The sequence below is a fragment of the Lissotriton helveticus genome, chromosome 5_1 (genome assembly GCF_964261635.1).
Source record: "Lissotriton helveticus chromosome 5_1, aLisHel1.1, whole genome shotgun sequence".
In the NCBI taxonomy this organism is placed as follows: Eukaryota; Metazoa; Chordata; class Amphibia; order Caudata; family Salamandridae; genus Lissotriton; species Lissotriton helveticus.
In genome coordinates, this window is record NC_136065.1 from 2,122,444,214 (window position 1) to 2,122,458,771 (window position 14,558).

A 14,558-nucleotide genomic window follows, 5' to 3' on the forward strand; every position below is an offset into this window, starting at 1 on the left:
ATGTGTCCCAATGTCAGGGCCTAAACGGAGCAGCTGCCCACGAAGTGCTGGGCAGCTGTGTGAGACAATACTGGGGCCAACGTGGGAGCCTCACTGGGCTCTATGCCCCAGAACAAAGATGTGCCCCCTAGAGCCTCTCAGGGCTCTAGACACAACTGTGGCGCTTTTGAGCCTCCCTGGGCTCTAAGTAAATCAAAATGCCCTTCTTGAGCCTCTCTGGGCTCAAAACACAATTGTGGGGCTCACGAGCCTCTCTGGGCTCTTCAAAACAACTGGTGCCCCCCAGGAGCCTCGTGGGCTCTTCCAGCCAATGTAGCGCTGCCTTGAGCCTCTCGGGGCTCTACGTAAAGAAATGCACCACTGGTTGGGGCGAGCACACAGGGGGGGGCGGGCACCAACAATATGCCCCGACGCCCCCCTCTACCGCAAATGGCCGCCGGAGCCCTTCGTGGACTTCAATAATGCCCCCCAAGACCAGGCGATCACCACCGAGGAGGGCGGGCACCGCAATATGCCCCAACGCCCCCTCTCTCCTTACAGGAGCACTCACCGGGTCTGCCTGCTCTCCGGGGCCCCTGCTCCTCTTCACACGCCGAGGTCAGCCGGTACTGGGCAGCAGGCGGGGCTCTGCACCGGAGCCCCGCGGTCCTCACCTGCTCAGTCCCGGTTTCTTCTCCTCGCGCTGGAACTGCGGAGGCGGGACTTCCGGTTGCTTCTCCCGGGGCCGCGCTATGATTGGCCGGCCGGCCGGAACACTTCCGGGTCGTCGCGGGCAGCGCGGCGGCCCGTCTTCGGCACTCCTTAGGTTGGGGATTATCTAACCGGGCTCCCTCGCGTTAAATTCCCAAAACAGCAGCAAATCACCGGGGCAATCGCCGGGTGGGCACCGGCTGCGAGGATAACGCGCTCCCAAGCGCCAGCACACCATCAAGCGCTTCCAAGCGCTAGGGGCGTACAAATGCAGCGCTTCCTGCGCTAAATGCCCAAATAAAGCGCTCTCACAGCGCTAGAGGCCAGTAAAGCGCTCCCTCAGCGCTAGGACAAAAAGAAAGCGCTCTCAAGCGCTAGGGAGCACTCAGTTCAGCAATAAAGTCCTTGTAGGCTGGCAGGGGGGCAAGGCTGGGCCCAGAGCCAGCACACTGGGTCTCCAGGCAGGGAGACACCCCAAGTGGCGGTCCTCTGGCCCAGCGGCAGCAACAGCCCCCTCAGGATCCTGGAAAAGAGAACAACATCTGTGGGGACACAGCCCCATTTTTATACAGTGCTTCCCTTTGTCTGAAGGTGCAGAGTGGGGGCGGAACCAGTCGCAGCTGGTTCGTGAGTACTCTGTTTACTTCAACCACCCTCTCTATTCACTGGCAGGGCTTGGGTCATTAGACACACCACAGGGGGGCGGAGCCAGCATTGTGTGGGGAAAACCCAGCCCATCCAGGACACAGGTACACTCCTCCCACACTTCACTCATGCTAAACTCCCACTCACCACCGGGCAGACCCATCCAGACTTCCTGGAGCCTGGCATGCCAGCCAGCTCCAGCCAATCACACGCCAGCACCCTCACAGCACACGTACAGCCATGTCTAGAAATGGCGCTTCCCTACTAGACACATACATGCTGCATACACCGTTGCGCAGCATTCACTCACACGAGTTCACACATACCAGACTCAAGCCTGTACACCCCACGCATCAGGAACTACCAGGGACACATACATTCCCCATGCATTCCTATGGGCGGGCAGGCCTAGCTCAGCACATGCACTCAGAGTGCGCACGCACTTTCCACTGGGACACAGTGAAAGTGCGCAGAATCCAAAAATCACCATCTCCAGGTCACCATTTCAAGCAAAAAGTCTAGGGGTGAACCTGCCCTAAGGGCCAAAGTCCAACATAACCCCCTTCCAGCCAAAACGCAGGGGAGACCAATCACCACCGTGATGGACTTCCCTGCTTGGGGCGATAGAACACGGACGCGGGCCCGCAACTGCAGGGACACCCTCCTGTTCTATGCCACGGTGAACCCATGGGATTCCTTCTAAACACACTGTCTGGACCAACTGGGCTACCCCACTGGTAGTCCCAAGCTGTCCGCGGCCAGGACCAGGCCCTGGGCCACCCAGGTGCCACTGGTCCATGCCAATTCGCAGAGCGGGGGGTAGTAACCCCTGGCACATAGGAGCCATTCTCCACTCTTCCTGTCTGCAAGACAGGACTAGACTGCCACTGGTTCTCCAGCCTAAGGCCTACAACCTCAGGCGGACCAGGAGTCTCAGGGAAGGCTCTCCTCCCCCTACCTCTTCTCCTAGGGTTCCTCCTCCCTCTGCGAGGGGTACCCCTAGAACGCCATTCCAACCCAGGACTTATCCACTCAGGTTGCACCGGGGTCAGAGGTGGGCTCTCCCACCCTCTGCACCCCCTTCCAGAGGTCTGCCCTCTCCCATCTGGAGAAGTTCCTCTGGAAGAAGAACCGGTCAGGACACTGGTTACAGTCGTCCTACCCTTCAGGTCAGGCTGATCCTGAACCTGGCCTCCCAACCTCTGGTCTAGAACCTTCGGTGGAACAATTGCCTGGCACTCCAGGACTTCTGGGGATTCACACGCAATCCCCCTGAGGCTAACAAATGTCACATCTGTTGCGTGACTGTCTGTCTGGCGCAGATCTCCCGCCCTCTGTCCACCTGACAGTGCGTGACGATCCCCCAGACCAGAAGTGGTGTTACCATGGTCACTACACGGGAACCTAGCCCAACTGGGTAGTCCCTGACCCACTGGTCCTTCCACTGGGGAACTCCCCCAATCACTCCTCACTCTGGACTCCTGTACCCTCCCTACCGGAGCGGTACTGCCAGACTCTAGAACCATAGGAGCTCTGGTTACAGACGCTCCAGGTCCTCTACTCACTAGGAGATCTTCCTCAAGTGGACTAACAGGACAGCCTAGGTCCCCAACCTGGTGTTCCCTACAGAAACCATCCAAGTCCTGAGGCAGGGCTTCGGGCGTCTGGGGAACCTTGGTCTCCCCCTCACTCCTGCTCCACTGAGCCAGGCAGTGAGCCCCTACACCCTCCTCGCTATCCTGGGACCTAGCTGGGCTACACTGAGCCTCTTCCACCACGCTGGGCTGGAAGATACCTGAACCACTTCTTTTGGACTCACTCCCTAATGACTCTAGAGAACCTCTGGCCCTTTCCCAGCGGTCGGCTTCCCTTGCCAGTAACTCTGGATCAGTAAATCCAATTTGCAACAGGTGTTGGCGCAACTCTGGCGAACAACCACTGAGCACCTGCTCTTGGACAATAAGATCAAACAAGACTTCAAAATCAGAGTCAGTGTGAACCTCTACCCAAGCCCACAGTGTATCACAACATTCATCCTCAAAATCTACCCAAGACTGGTGAGACAGTTTCCTACTGTCCCTGAACTTCACCCTTAACTCCTCCTCTGGGGAAAAAGGTACCAGACTGGGGGAATTGGGACTGGGATTTCCTACACTGAAATCTAAATAGCTGCCACCACTGGACTCAACCCTCCCTGGGGAATCCAGACATTCAACACTGCGCGCAGGGGATAGTCTACCCTCCAAAGCTACTTTGCCTCTGGTGGCGGCCCTCTCAGCCTCCTCTATCCTGTCCTGCGCTAAGACCCTCTCTGTCTCCAGCTGTTGCTTCTTAACCTCCAGCTGTTGCTTTCTAATGCCCAGCTGTGCCATAGCCTGGGCATGCTCCAACCTGAGCCTCTCTAAAGCCAGCTGGTGCTCCCTTTCTCTCCTCCTATCTTCCAGCTCCTCTGGGGACAGGTAAAGGGATGAGGCGCTGCCTCCTACACTGGACCCAGCAAGGGACTCCCTATCTATGGGGTCTCTACTCTCTACTGGCATCCAGGTGCTGTCATCTTATTCCTCCTCTTCTGAATCTTCATGGCTCCCCACAGACCCACCACCCTCCTGGTGTGCAGCCCGGGCCCTTTCCTCACTGCGCTCAAGATCCCACTGACCCTTTTGCCATAGGATCAGGCTGCTCCTAAGTTCGGACTGAGTGTCTAACTCATCCACCCCTATGTCTCTCTCTTCACAGAACCTTACCAACTCTCCCATACTGTATCTAAACAGAACACAGAAATCAAAAGCAGGCTCAGTTCTGGCGGACATTCTAAAAGAAGAGATCACACAGGGAACCTAGGGGTCTGAGCTAACACAGGAGTACACAATTCACCAGGTATCAGCAAGCTCTCTACCCCAGAGATCTCACACTCATTTGCCTAGTGCCACACACCATTCATCCACACACAACCCCCCCCCTCGGACTAGTAAGGCAGTTTCTACCACCCCTGACTTCTCAACCTGACCACAAGTGACACAGGTACCAGACTCTGGGCGCGGGGCAGGGGAACAAATGTACTGGACACAATTGCACAATGATACCTTCAGGAGAAGAAAATATGAAACTTCCAAAAAAAACAATCCCCTAAAATGTGGTCATCTAAATGCAGAGTTTTGTGGTATGGCCAGTTACCACTAAGGTACAACGCAAACACAAATCCTTATCCCACCGCTTGCCGCCAATGTTGGAAATGGGATCCCTGGCTGACCAGGGCTTTCGCCAAAGTCAGTCAGAGATCACCACACCCAAGTCAGGGCAAGGGAGTTACACGCCAAGATAACCCCTACTCACCCTCTAGGTAACGTGGCGCGAGCAGCAAGGCTAAACTTGGAGGCGATGTAGGCTAAGTATTTGCGCACGCACCCCAGCAACAACAACCAAAGGCCCACCACAAAGGAAACTCTACACAAGGTTATATAAAAATAGCCTTTGTATTACACCAAAACACATTAGATAAAACACACACTTTACAATGTGCCAGGGGCACGGGCAGAATTTACAGGGGATATGTACAAGACAGGGCCACCTGGACCACTGTCAGGAATCAGAAGTAGCACTTTCAGAAATAGCACTTAGTACATAGAATATAGCACAAAATAGCACACAACCAGTAATCACTGGTAACCAGGACCTCACTAGCACCACCTGTACTAGGGAGAAAACAACCACCTACACATCACAATACCTGTGGGGGTGGAAGCACATGACACATGATGCAATGCATAACATTCATTCAGAGGTGTAAGGGAAGAAAACACATGATGCATCACAATACATTCAGAGGTGTAAGAACAATAATAATTGCGCCAATCTCACAAGTCACCACCTGTGACTGTCCATGTGTCCCAATGTCAGGGCCTAAACGGAGCAGCTGCCCACGAAGTGCTGGGCAGCTGTGTGAGACAATACTGGGGCCAACGTGGGAGCCTCACTGGGCTCTATGCCCCAGAACAAAGATGTGCCCCCTAGAGCCTCTCAGGGCTCTAGACACAACTGTGGCGCTTTTGAGCCTCCCTGGGCTCCAAGTAAATCAAAATGCCCTTCTTGAGCCTCTCTGGGCTCAAAACACAATTGTGGGGCTCACGAGCCTCTCTGGGCTCTTCAAAACAACTGGTGCCCCCCAGGAGCCTCGTGGGCTCTTCCAGCCAATGTAGCGCTGCCTTGAGCCTCTCGGGGCTCTACGTAAAGAAATGCACCACTGGTTGGGGCGAGCACACAGGGGGGGGCGGGCACCAACAATATGCCCCGACGCCCCCCTCTACCGCAAATGGCCGCCGGAGCCCTTCGTGGACTTCAATAATGCCCCCCAAGACCAGGCGATCACCACCGAGGAGGGCGGGCACCGCAATATGCCCCGACGCCCCCTCTCTCCTTACAGGAGCACTCACCGGGTCTGCCTGCTCTCCGGGGCCCCTGCTCCTCTTCACACGCCGAGGTCAGCCGGTACTGGGCAGCAGGCGGGGCTCTGCACCGGAGCCCCGCGGTCCTCACCTGCTCAGTCCCGGTTTCTTCTCCTCGCGCTGGAACTGCGGAGGCGGGACTTCCGGTTGCTTCTCCCGGGGCCGCGCTATGATTGGCCGGCCGGCCGGAACACTTCCGGGTCGTCGCGGGCAGCGCGGCGGCCCGTCTTCGGCACTCCTTAGGTTGGGGATTAGTTAACCGGGCTCCCTCGCGTTAAATTCCCAAAACAGCAGCAAATCACCGGGGCAATCGCCGGGTGGGCACCGGCTGCGAGGATAACGCGCTCCCAAGCGCCAGCACACCATCAAGCGCTTCCAAGCGCTAGGGGCGTACAAATGCAGCGCTTCCTGCGCTAAATGCCCAAATAAAGCGCTCTCACAGCGCTAGAGGCCAGTAAAGCGCTCCCTCAGCGCTAGGACAAAAAGAAAGCGCTCTCAAGCGCTAGGGAGCACTCAGTTCAGCAATAAAGTCCTTGTAGGCTGGCAGGGGGGCAAGGCTGGGCCCAGAGCCAGCACACTGGGTCTCCAGGCAGGGAGACACCCCAAGTGGCGGTCCTCTGGCCCAGCGGCAGCAACAGCCCCCTCAGGATCCTGGAAAAGAGAACAACATCTGTGGGGACACAGCCCCATTTTTATACAGTGCTTCCCTTTGTCTGAAGGTGCAGAGGGGGGGGTTGAACCAGTCGCAGCTGGTTCGTGAGTACTCTGTTTACTTCAACCACCTTCTCTATTCACTGGCAGGGCTTGGGTCATTAGACACACCACAGGGGGGCAGAGCCAGCATTGTGTGGGGAAAACCCAGCCCATCCAGGACACAGGTACACTCCTCCCACACATCACTCATGCTAAACTCCCACTCACCACCGGGCAGACCCATCCAGACTTCCTGGAGCCTGGCATGCCAGCCAGCTCCAGCCAATCACACGCCAGCACCCTCACAGCACACGTACAGCCATGTCTAGAAATGGCGCTTCCCTACTAGACACATACATGCTGCATACACCATCTCGCAGCATTCACTCTCACGAGTTCACACATACCAGACTCAAGCCTGTACACCCCACGCATCAGGAACTACCAGGGACACATACATTCCCCATGCATTCCTATGGGCGGGCAGGCCTAGCTCAGCACATGCACTCAGAGTGCGCACGCACTTTCCACTGGGACACAGTGAAAGTGCGCAGAATCCAAAAATCACCATCTCCAGGTCACCATTTCAAGCAAAAAGTCTAGGGGTGAACCTGCCCTAAGGGCCAAAGTCCAAAAGACACACCGTGGAGTCACTGGAGGAGCCTCACAAGGGGTCACTGGATGGACACACTGTGGAGTCACTGGAGGTACCTCACAAGGGGTCACTGGATGATCACACCGAGGAGTCACTGGAGGACCATTATAAGGGTTCACTGGATGATCACACCGTGGAGTCACTTGAGGAAACTTACAAGGGGTCACTGGATGGACACACCGTGGAGTCACTGGAAGAACCTTACAAGTGGTCACTGGATGGACACACCATGGAGTGACTGGAGGAACCTCACAAGGGGTCACTGGATGGACACACTGTGGAGTCACTGGAGGAACCTTACAAGGGGTCACTGGATGGACACACTGTGGAGTCACTGGAGGAACCTTACAAGGGGTCACTGGATGGACACACCGTGGAGTCACTGGAGGAACCTTACAAGGAGTCACTGGATGGACACACCGTGGAGTCACCGGAGGAACCTCACAAGGGGTCACTGGATGGACACACCATGGAGTGACTGGAGGAACCTCACAAGGGGTCACTGGATGGACACACTGTGGAGTCACTGAAGGAACCTTACAAGGGGTCACTGGATGGACACACTGTGGAGTCACTGGAGGAACCTTACAAGGGGTCACTGGATGGACACACCGTGGAGTCACTGGAGGAACCTTACAAGGGGCCACTGGATGGACACACCGCGGAGTCACTGGAGGAACCTTACAAGGGAAGGGGTCACTGGATGGACACTTCACAGGGGTCACTAGATTGGCCGTATATTGGCTGACTAGATGAACCCTACAAGGCATCACTAGATGGACAGCGAATATAATTACTGGATGGACTCTGCCTGGGATCACTGAATGTGCAGTGCATAAGGACGCTGGAGGACAGGGCAGGTGTCAGTAAAGGAGAGTGAGTGGGGTCATTGATTGGCCGCTGGGTGGACAGGGCAGGTGTCAGTAAACGACAGTGAGTGGCGTCAATGATTGGACGCTGGGTGGACAGGGCGGTGTCAGTAAATGAGAGTGAGTGGAGTCATTGATTGGACGCTGGGTGGACAGGGCAGGTGTCAGTAAACGACAGTGAGTGGCGTGAATGATTGGACGCTGGGTGGACAGGGCAGGTGTCAGTAAACGACAGTGAGTGGCGTCAATGATTGGACGCTGGGTGGACAGGGCAGGTGTCAGTAAACGACAGTGAGTGGCGTCAATGATTGGACGATGGGTGGGATTACTAGACACCCGGTGAGCACTAGATTCAATTGTGAGGAGGGGGCTGCAATAGACCAAGGCCTGGGGTGGGGCACTCAGAGTTATTAGTCTAGTCTCAGCTTCATTCAGGCACACTGTGTGACCTCCAACACCTTCTCCTTAGGGTTCCTTGCTTCTGTGGATTGAGAGTGCCTAGAAGTAGCTGCAGGAAGTGTAAACATTCTTAATCGTTCTACAAATCACTTGCAGGTAGTACCATCTATCAGGCTGAGGAACCCCCTCACACCCGGTATAGTTGTAGAATGCTTACCCATTTGCCCCAGAGGGCAGTTCGTGCACACCACTTCTCCGCTTGTGGGTATCACGGCGCAGGACGAGCCCCCGGGGCACGGGCAGGGTTGGCAGTCATCAGGTCTTCCTATGAACGGGTTGCCGTAGAAACCATCCATACAACGCTGGCAGGCGGTCCCCTCGGTGTGGTGCAGGCAAAGACAGACCCCTGGGGGGAGAAAGCAGAGCTAACACACCTGCACAGACACACAGATACACATCCGGGGCAGCGGTGCCTACCTGAACACTGCCCACCCACTCGACACAGTTCTCTGTCGACTGAAACACTAGAGCTGCCTTTCCTCCACATCACTGTATTGTATTGCAACATTTTATAGGGCTTACTACCCCTATGTGGGGCCCTGAAGCGCTTGTCTACACCGTGTAGTGTGAGTGGTTGGAAGCGTGTTGTCTTTTTTTGATCCTATGTGGGAAGTGTTTCCATGTCGTGCGTGATGACCACCGAGGTGCGGTTATCGTGTTAGAGGATGCAGCGCTTAGCAGTGGGAGAGAGATCTGCTCAGTTTGTGGTTTTCAGTAAGCTGGGAGCTTTGAGCAGCTCTGCTGGTCCCTAGATTGGATTTCTTATGTTCATCGTCTGCTCGGCTGGTGACTGCACTGAGTTGTCCATTCTGAGATATTTTGTTTAAAGTTTATGGTCCTGAGCAGGAAGAGGTTGAGAGAAGACAAAGTTTTGAGATCAGCTGGGACGAGCTTTATTCATATCATCAAATATCTGATTGTCATTGTGAGATGTCAAGACTCGTCATCGTTTGTTGGGACCTGCAGTGGGGACTGAGGGGCATAGTACCAAGGGCCCTTATCGCCGCTTTAGCGGGACTTTTTCCCACTAAAGCGGCGATAATTTGATCGCCCTATTACTAAACTGTCGCTAACACCAGCTAGCGACCGCTAATAGGCGATAGCGAGCATCTGGGGTCCCGCTTTGCATGTCAGCGATATTTATCGCTAATGACATACAAAGTGGGCGTGCCAAGATGTTAGCGACTGAAAAAAGTTGCTAACATCGCTATCTCCTATTACCTACAAAGGCGTCGTTTTGGAAATATTTGCGCTAAGCGCGAATATCTCCAAAAGCTAACACCTGCCCAGAGCAGTTCTTAGCCATGTTATCCAATGGGAGGTGGATAACATGGCTAAGAGCATTATCACGCTAATGTGTGAATATCGCTGTATTTCCAGCGATATTCACTCATTTCGAATGATTTTTATTGTTTCTGAGATAAACCTTGATGATAGCAAGGCATCTCAGCGATAAAAATCGTCGTAGCTCGGCGATAAAATTATTCCCGCTAACCCTGCTTAGCGATAAATGTCGCTCTTTCTAGGTAATATGCCCCTGAATTACATCCCCCGTTGGCCAATGGCAATGTCAGATCTCTTCCGTTATACCACGCCTATTCAGCTGATGATGAGTGGTTTATTTCTGTGGAATGTGCAGTACTGGGAGAGGGACAGGACTTAAAGAAGTTGTGTCTTATGTGAGTGTCAAGCTGCATAAGGAAACTATTATGCAGTCTGTATGAGCTACAGTCGACTTCCCAACGGCTGAGCGTTATGGTATTCATATTAGCTTGTGCCAGGAGGCTCATATATTGTATTGTAATTGCATGCCCCGTACCGATCACAACAGCTATCGGCCCATTTCTCGGCTACAATTCCCTGCTAAGATTGTTAAAAAAAATAATGAATCAACAACTTACATAATGGAGAAATAACTCTTTGGTTCCCACTCAATATTGGTTTTGTAGTAGCCATAGTGCTGAAACTGCCCTTATCAATCTCCACGGAAGAGGTCAGAAAATCCCTTGATCAAGGGAGAAGTGCTGCTTTTATCTTATTAGACCTGACCACAGTCTTCGATACGGTCCACCACGATCTCTTGATTGGCTTCCTCCGAAACATCGGGATTGGCAGACCTACTCTTGCTCTACTAAGCTCTTTCCTGATTGATCAGGAGCAATCAGTGGCACTCAACGAATTCACCTCAGATTCCTTTTCCTTTCACTGTCGGGTTCCCCAGGTATAACTGTTGAGTCCGACATTATTTAATATTTATATTTCAGGTCTGGCCGAGTTAAATAGATCTTTTGGATACCCACTTACATTCTATGCCGACGATAGTCAGATCATGATCTCTCTGAGAGTGAGCAGGACGCGGGCATGAGAATCCATAACCTCATGCAAGCTGTCAATGAGTAGATGGCTAATAACTGGCCGAAACTCAACTCCGCAAAGACCGAGGTCATTCTATTTGGAAACCCAGCATCACTCTGGTCTCCTTCCTGCTGGCCATCTGAATCAGGATCTCTTCCCACTCCTGTACGAAAGGTTCGCAACCTGGGGGTATTGTTGGATGACAAACTCACCTTCATATCCCAGGTCAATGCAGTTATTACATCATCGTCCTTCTACACTCTGAGGACGTTGAAGAAAGTTCTGACTTTTATACCATCAGAGCTTCAAAAAACAGTAGTGACGTATGAATTTATGTCTTCCTGTTATGTTATACCTTGATGTATGTGCTAAACGTTCATTTCATTTACAGCCTGCCCAACAAGAAGTCTCAAAACCCCCTTAGATACCCTTACGTTCTATATTTCTTCACTTTTTTTTCCACTATGTTTCATCACTATTTCCATTGTCTCATTTTTATGATATTTTGTCCCATTTGTTTAGTCTTAAAGCCCATTTTACTTATTATTCCTGATGTACTGCTTTATTTGATTGTTATTACTTCTTCCTTGTATCGCTTTTACATTTTGTATTGACACCCTTCTTTTGCTCAATAAAATTCTTTTTGAACTTAAAAAAACAGTAGTGACAGCCATGATCCTTTCAAAAATGGACTGCTGCAATGCTCCTAACGAATTTGCAGCAACAGCATATGAATAAACTGCAAAGTCTTCAGAAGGCTGCAGCTCGACTGCTTTTCGGCATTCCAAAATTCCAATCTGTCTCTGCAGCACTTAGACAGCTGCACTGGCTGTCTGTCAGACAAAGAGTCATCTTTAAAGCTCTTTGCATCACATTTAAGTCCTTGCATGGTATAGGACCAAACTACCTGAAGAAGAAATTCAAGTGGCACTCCCCCCAGAGGACCCTAAGATCCCTGACAGCAAAACATGTCTCTATATCAAGATTTAAGTTCGCCTCCTGGGGAGGAAGAAACGCTGTCAACAGTGCCTCCAAAATGTGGAGTGCCCTACCCCTCCATCTAAAAGCCAACAACAATCTGCTCCCCTTCAGAAAAACTCCTAAAACGTTTCTCTTCAAACATTCATTTGTTCATGGGCTGGAAGTTATTAGGCTTCTGTTGAGCTAGTGCCAAGATACCTTCTGGTATACGTGGGTTCAAGAAATTAATTTAACATAACATAACAAATAGTATTTTCTGCCCCCCTCATGAGGTGTTGAAGCGCTGTTGGAAATCAGGACCTGTTTGCAGTGCCCCCCCACTTTTTGGCCCATTTGAGACCCTTGGATGCTGGTTTTCTGAGATGGAGAGTGCCTTGGGCTCTCCCTGGGCAGGCCACGGCGGTAAACATCCTTCACAACGCGGTCAAAACACCGCGGTGGCATTACGACGCGTCTTTTACAACGTAAGTCGTTACCACGACTTGCGCTGGAGAGCGCTCTAGACTAAGGAATAGTAGATTCGTTGTAACGACTTGCGTTGTAAAAGATGCGTTTTGATGTACGGCGATCATTTTGGTCGTGTTGTAACATCATACATCCGCCAGGGCCAGTGCTATATTGAAAACACCCAGTGAAACACACACTTGCATTAGGGGATACAATATGTTAGGGTACATTTTGATTGGCATGACCTACCCTATAAGTCCGTACTAGTTAATAGGGTGGGGATTAAAACTACCTTAAAGTCCCTAGTTAATAATAGGGCATGGCAGTTTAGGGGGCCAGCAGCTCTTTCTGTACTTGCATGTGTGCACTGCCGAGAGCCTGAGGACCTTTTAAAAACAGCTAAACAAAGAAAGGTGCGCAGTTCCCCAGTAGAGGATGCTAAAAGAAGTCAGGGGATGAACCGGACAATGGGTGAAGGCACACTGAAAGGGGGGGAGAAATCCCTTTCGGAACTAAAAACCTCACACACCCAGCAAGCTAGGTGTATTCCTTCATCACATGGGTTTGCTCCTCGTCAGGTCGGCGGTGCAATACCCGACGGGCACCCATAGAGGGGCTCTTTGACGGAGATCTTTTGTTCCTGCCGTATAGTGCCGTGGGTGTGAGGGCCCTAGGGACGGATGTCGATGTGGATGGGTGGTGTATTAAAAAAGGTTAGATAGTCCACTAAGTAAGTTTAATAACGTGGTAATCTACCTTATTAAAAAAGATTAAAGAGAGGCTGCTCGCTGGCTCTACGGTCCAGGGGAGCAATGCTCTACCTTGTGTTACTGGTCGACATGTTTCATGCTAAGTGTTCGGTAATATACAGCGCATTTCATCAGGACCTAAAAGTAACTATCTACACGGAGTGGTATGTGGAAGTTTCTACCTACCACTGTACTGGGCGGCGGGCAAGTAGTCCCGCCACTTTTAGTGAAGCCTTACTAAAGAGAAGCGCTTGCTTCAACGGTCTTCTCTATCGATAGCACCTCAGACGTAGGTGCCCTGTCTGTAGTAGGACGCGCTCAACCAACCTACCCGAGCGCTGGGATCGAGAAGCATTTTAAAAACAGCCTTGTGTTGCAGCACTGGTTTTAAATATAAACTGTGCACAAACTCAACTTTGGGGGTAGAAGCACTTGAAATGTGATAAACTACAATATCTTGGCATGTTAGGTACCCCCAGGGTCTCCCCTAGGTGTCCCAGGGGTGGGGGTCAGGTCATTATAAGGAGGGCCCTTATAAAAGGTGTTTTATATGCCGTGGAGTTAGTGAATTTGCACATTTCGCCTTCCCCCTTGTAGTAAAGTGCCTCCCAAAATCAACTTTGGTGCTAACACCACTGTGGAGGGAGGATCTATACTACCTTGGCATATTCAGAACCCCTAAAGTCTCTCTTAGGTGTCCCAGGGGTGTAAGACCACTAAGGGGTGGGATGAGAGGGATGATGTCAGCCTCCGTGTCTTTAATGAAATCCAGATTCTCTAGTCATGTTAATATGAGAATCGCAATTTCATTACAAGAACGGAGGCTACATTATGCATGTTGGTAGCTTTGTAAAACAACATCAGACATATGTTCAATAGGCTTGCAATAATGACGTGCAAAGGTGCTAGCATTTGACCAGTCAGCAGCTTTGAGAATGTCCTCCAACTTACCTCCAGACCAGAGAGATTTACTGGCCATAGCACCCCTCTAAGGGAGTGAGCTTGAAATTTCTTTAGGTCAATACCTGCTAAACTCACAACAGTCTTAACTCATCTAGCAATAGAGGTTGAGGTTATGCTTTGTGGGGTTTAACAAAGGATATAAATAATTGGTTAACATCCTGGGGGCGAAGAGCAAACATTCTGCGATCATACTCTCTCATGCAGTCCACAACGCAAAGTTTTGGACATAAATCAAAACGTGGGTAAAAGATTGAATCAGACATAGTCTTTGTTCTTCTATCAATCTCAAATTTGACTCCAAAAATGTTAAAAGATCTATTTGTAATCTCCAGTTCCTTGACATCAGAGACCCTTCTGCATGAGATTAGGCATAGTAGAGTAGCCAGCTTAATGGAAACGTTTTTATTTCCATTGAGGAGAGTATTAAGAGGCCAGTTATTGAAAAGATCAAGGATTAGTTTGACATCCCAAAGACTTTCATATTTAGGTATAGGAGGTCTTCTTAAACGAATGCTTATCATCACCTACAAACAATGACATTTTTACCTACCATTTTACCATTGACAAGGCATGACCAGCAGAAATAGCCTATCTATAGCAATGGATAGTT

The 14,558-nt window shown here is 51.4% G+C and overlaps 1 protein-coding gene across 1 annotated transcript in view; it reads right to left on the bottom strand.

The window, feature by feature from the left end:
* The window catches only part of LAMC3 (laminin subunit gamma 3), a 702,649-nt gene that overhangs the window by 150,624 nt on the left and 537,467 nt on the right, over positions 1-14,558 (bottom strand). Inside the window, exon 13 of the mRNA XM_078646208.1 lies at positions 8,611-8,799. Coding sequence (XP_078502334.1) covers positions 8,611-8,799 — 189 coding nt within the window. The remainder of the gene's footprint in view (positions 1-8,610; positions 8,800-14,558) is intronic.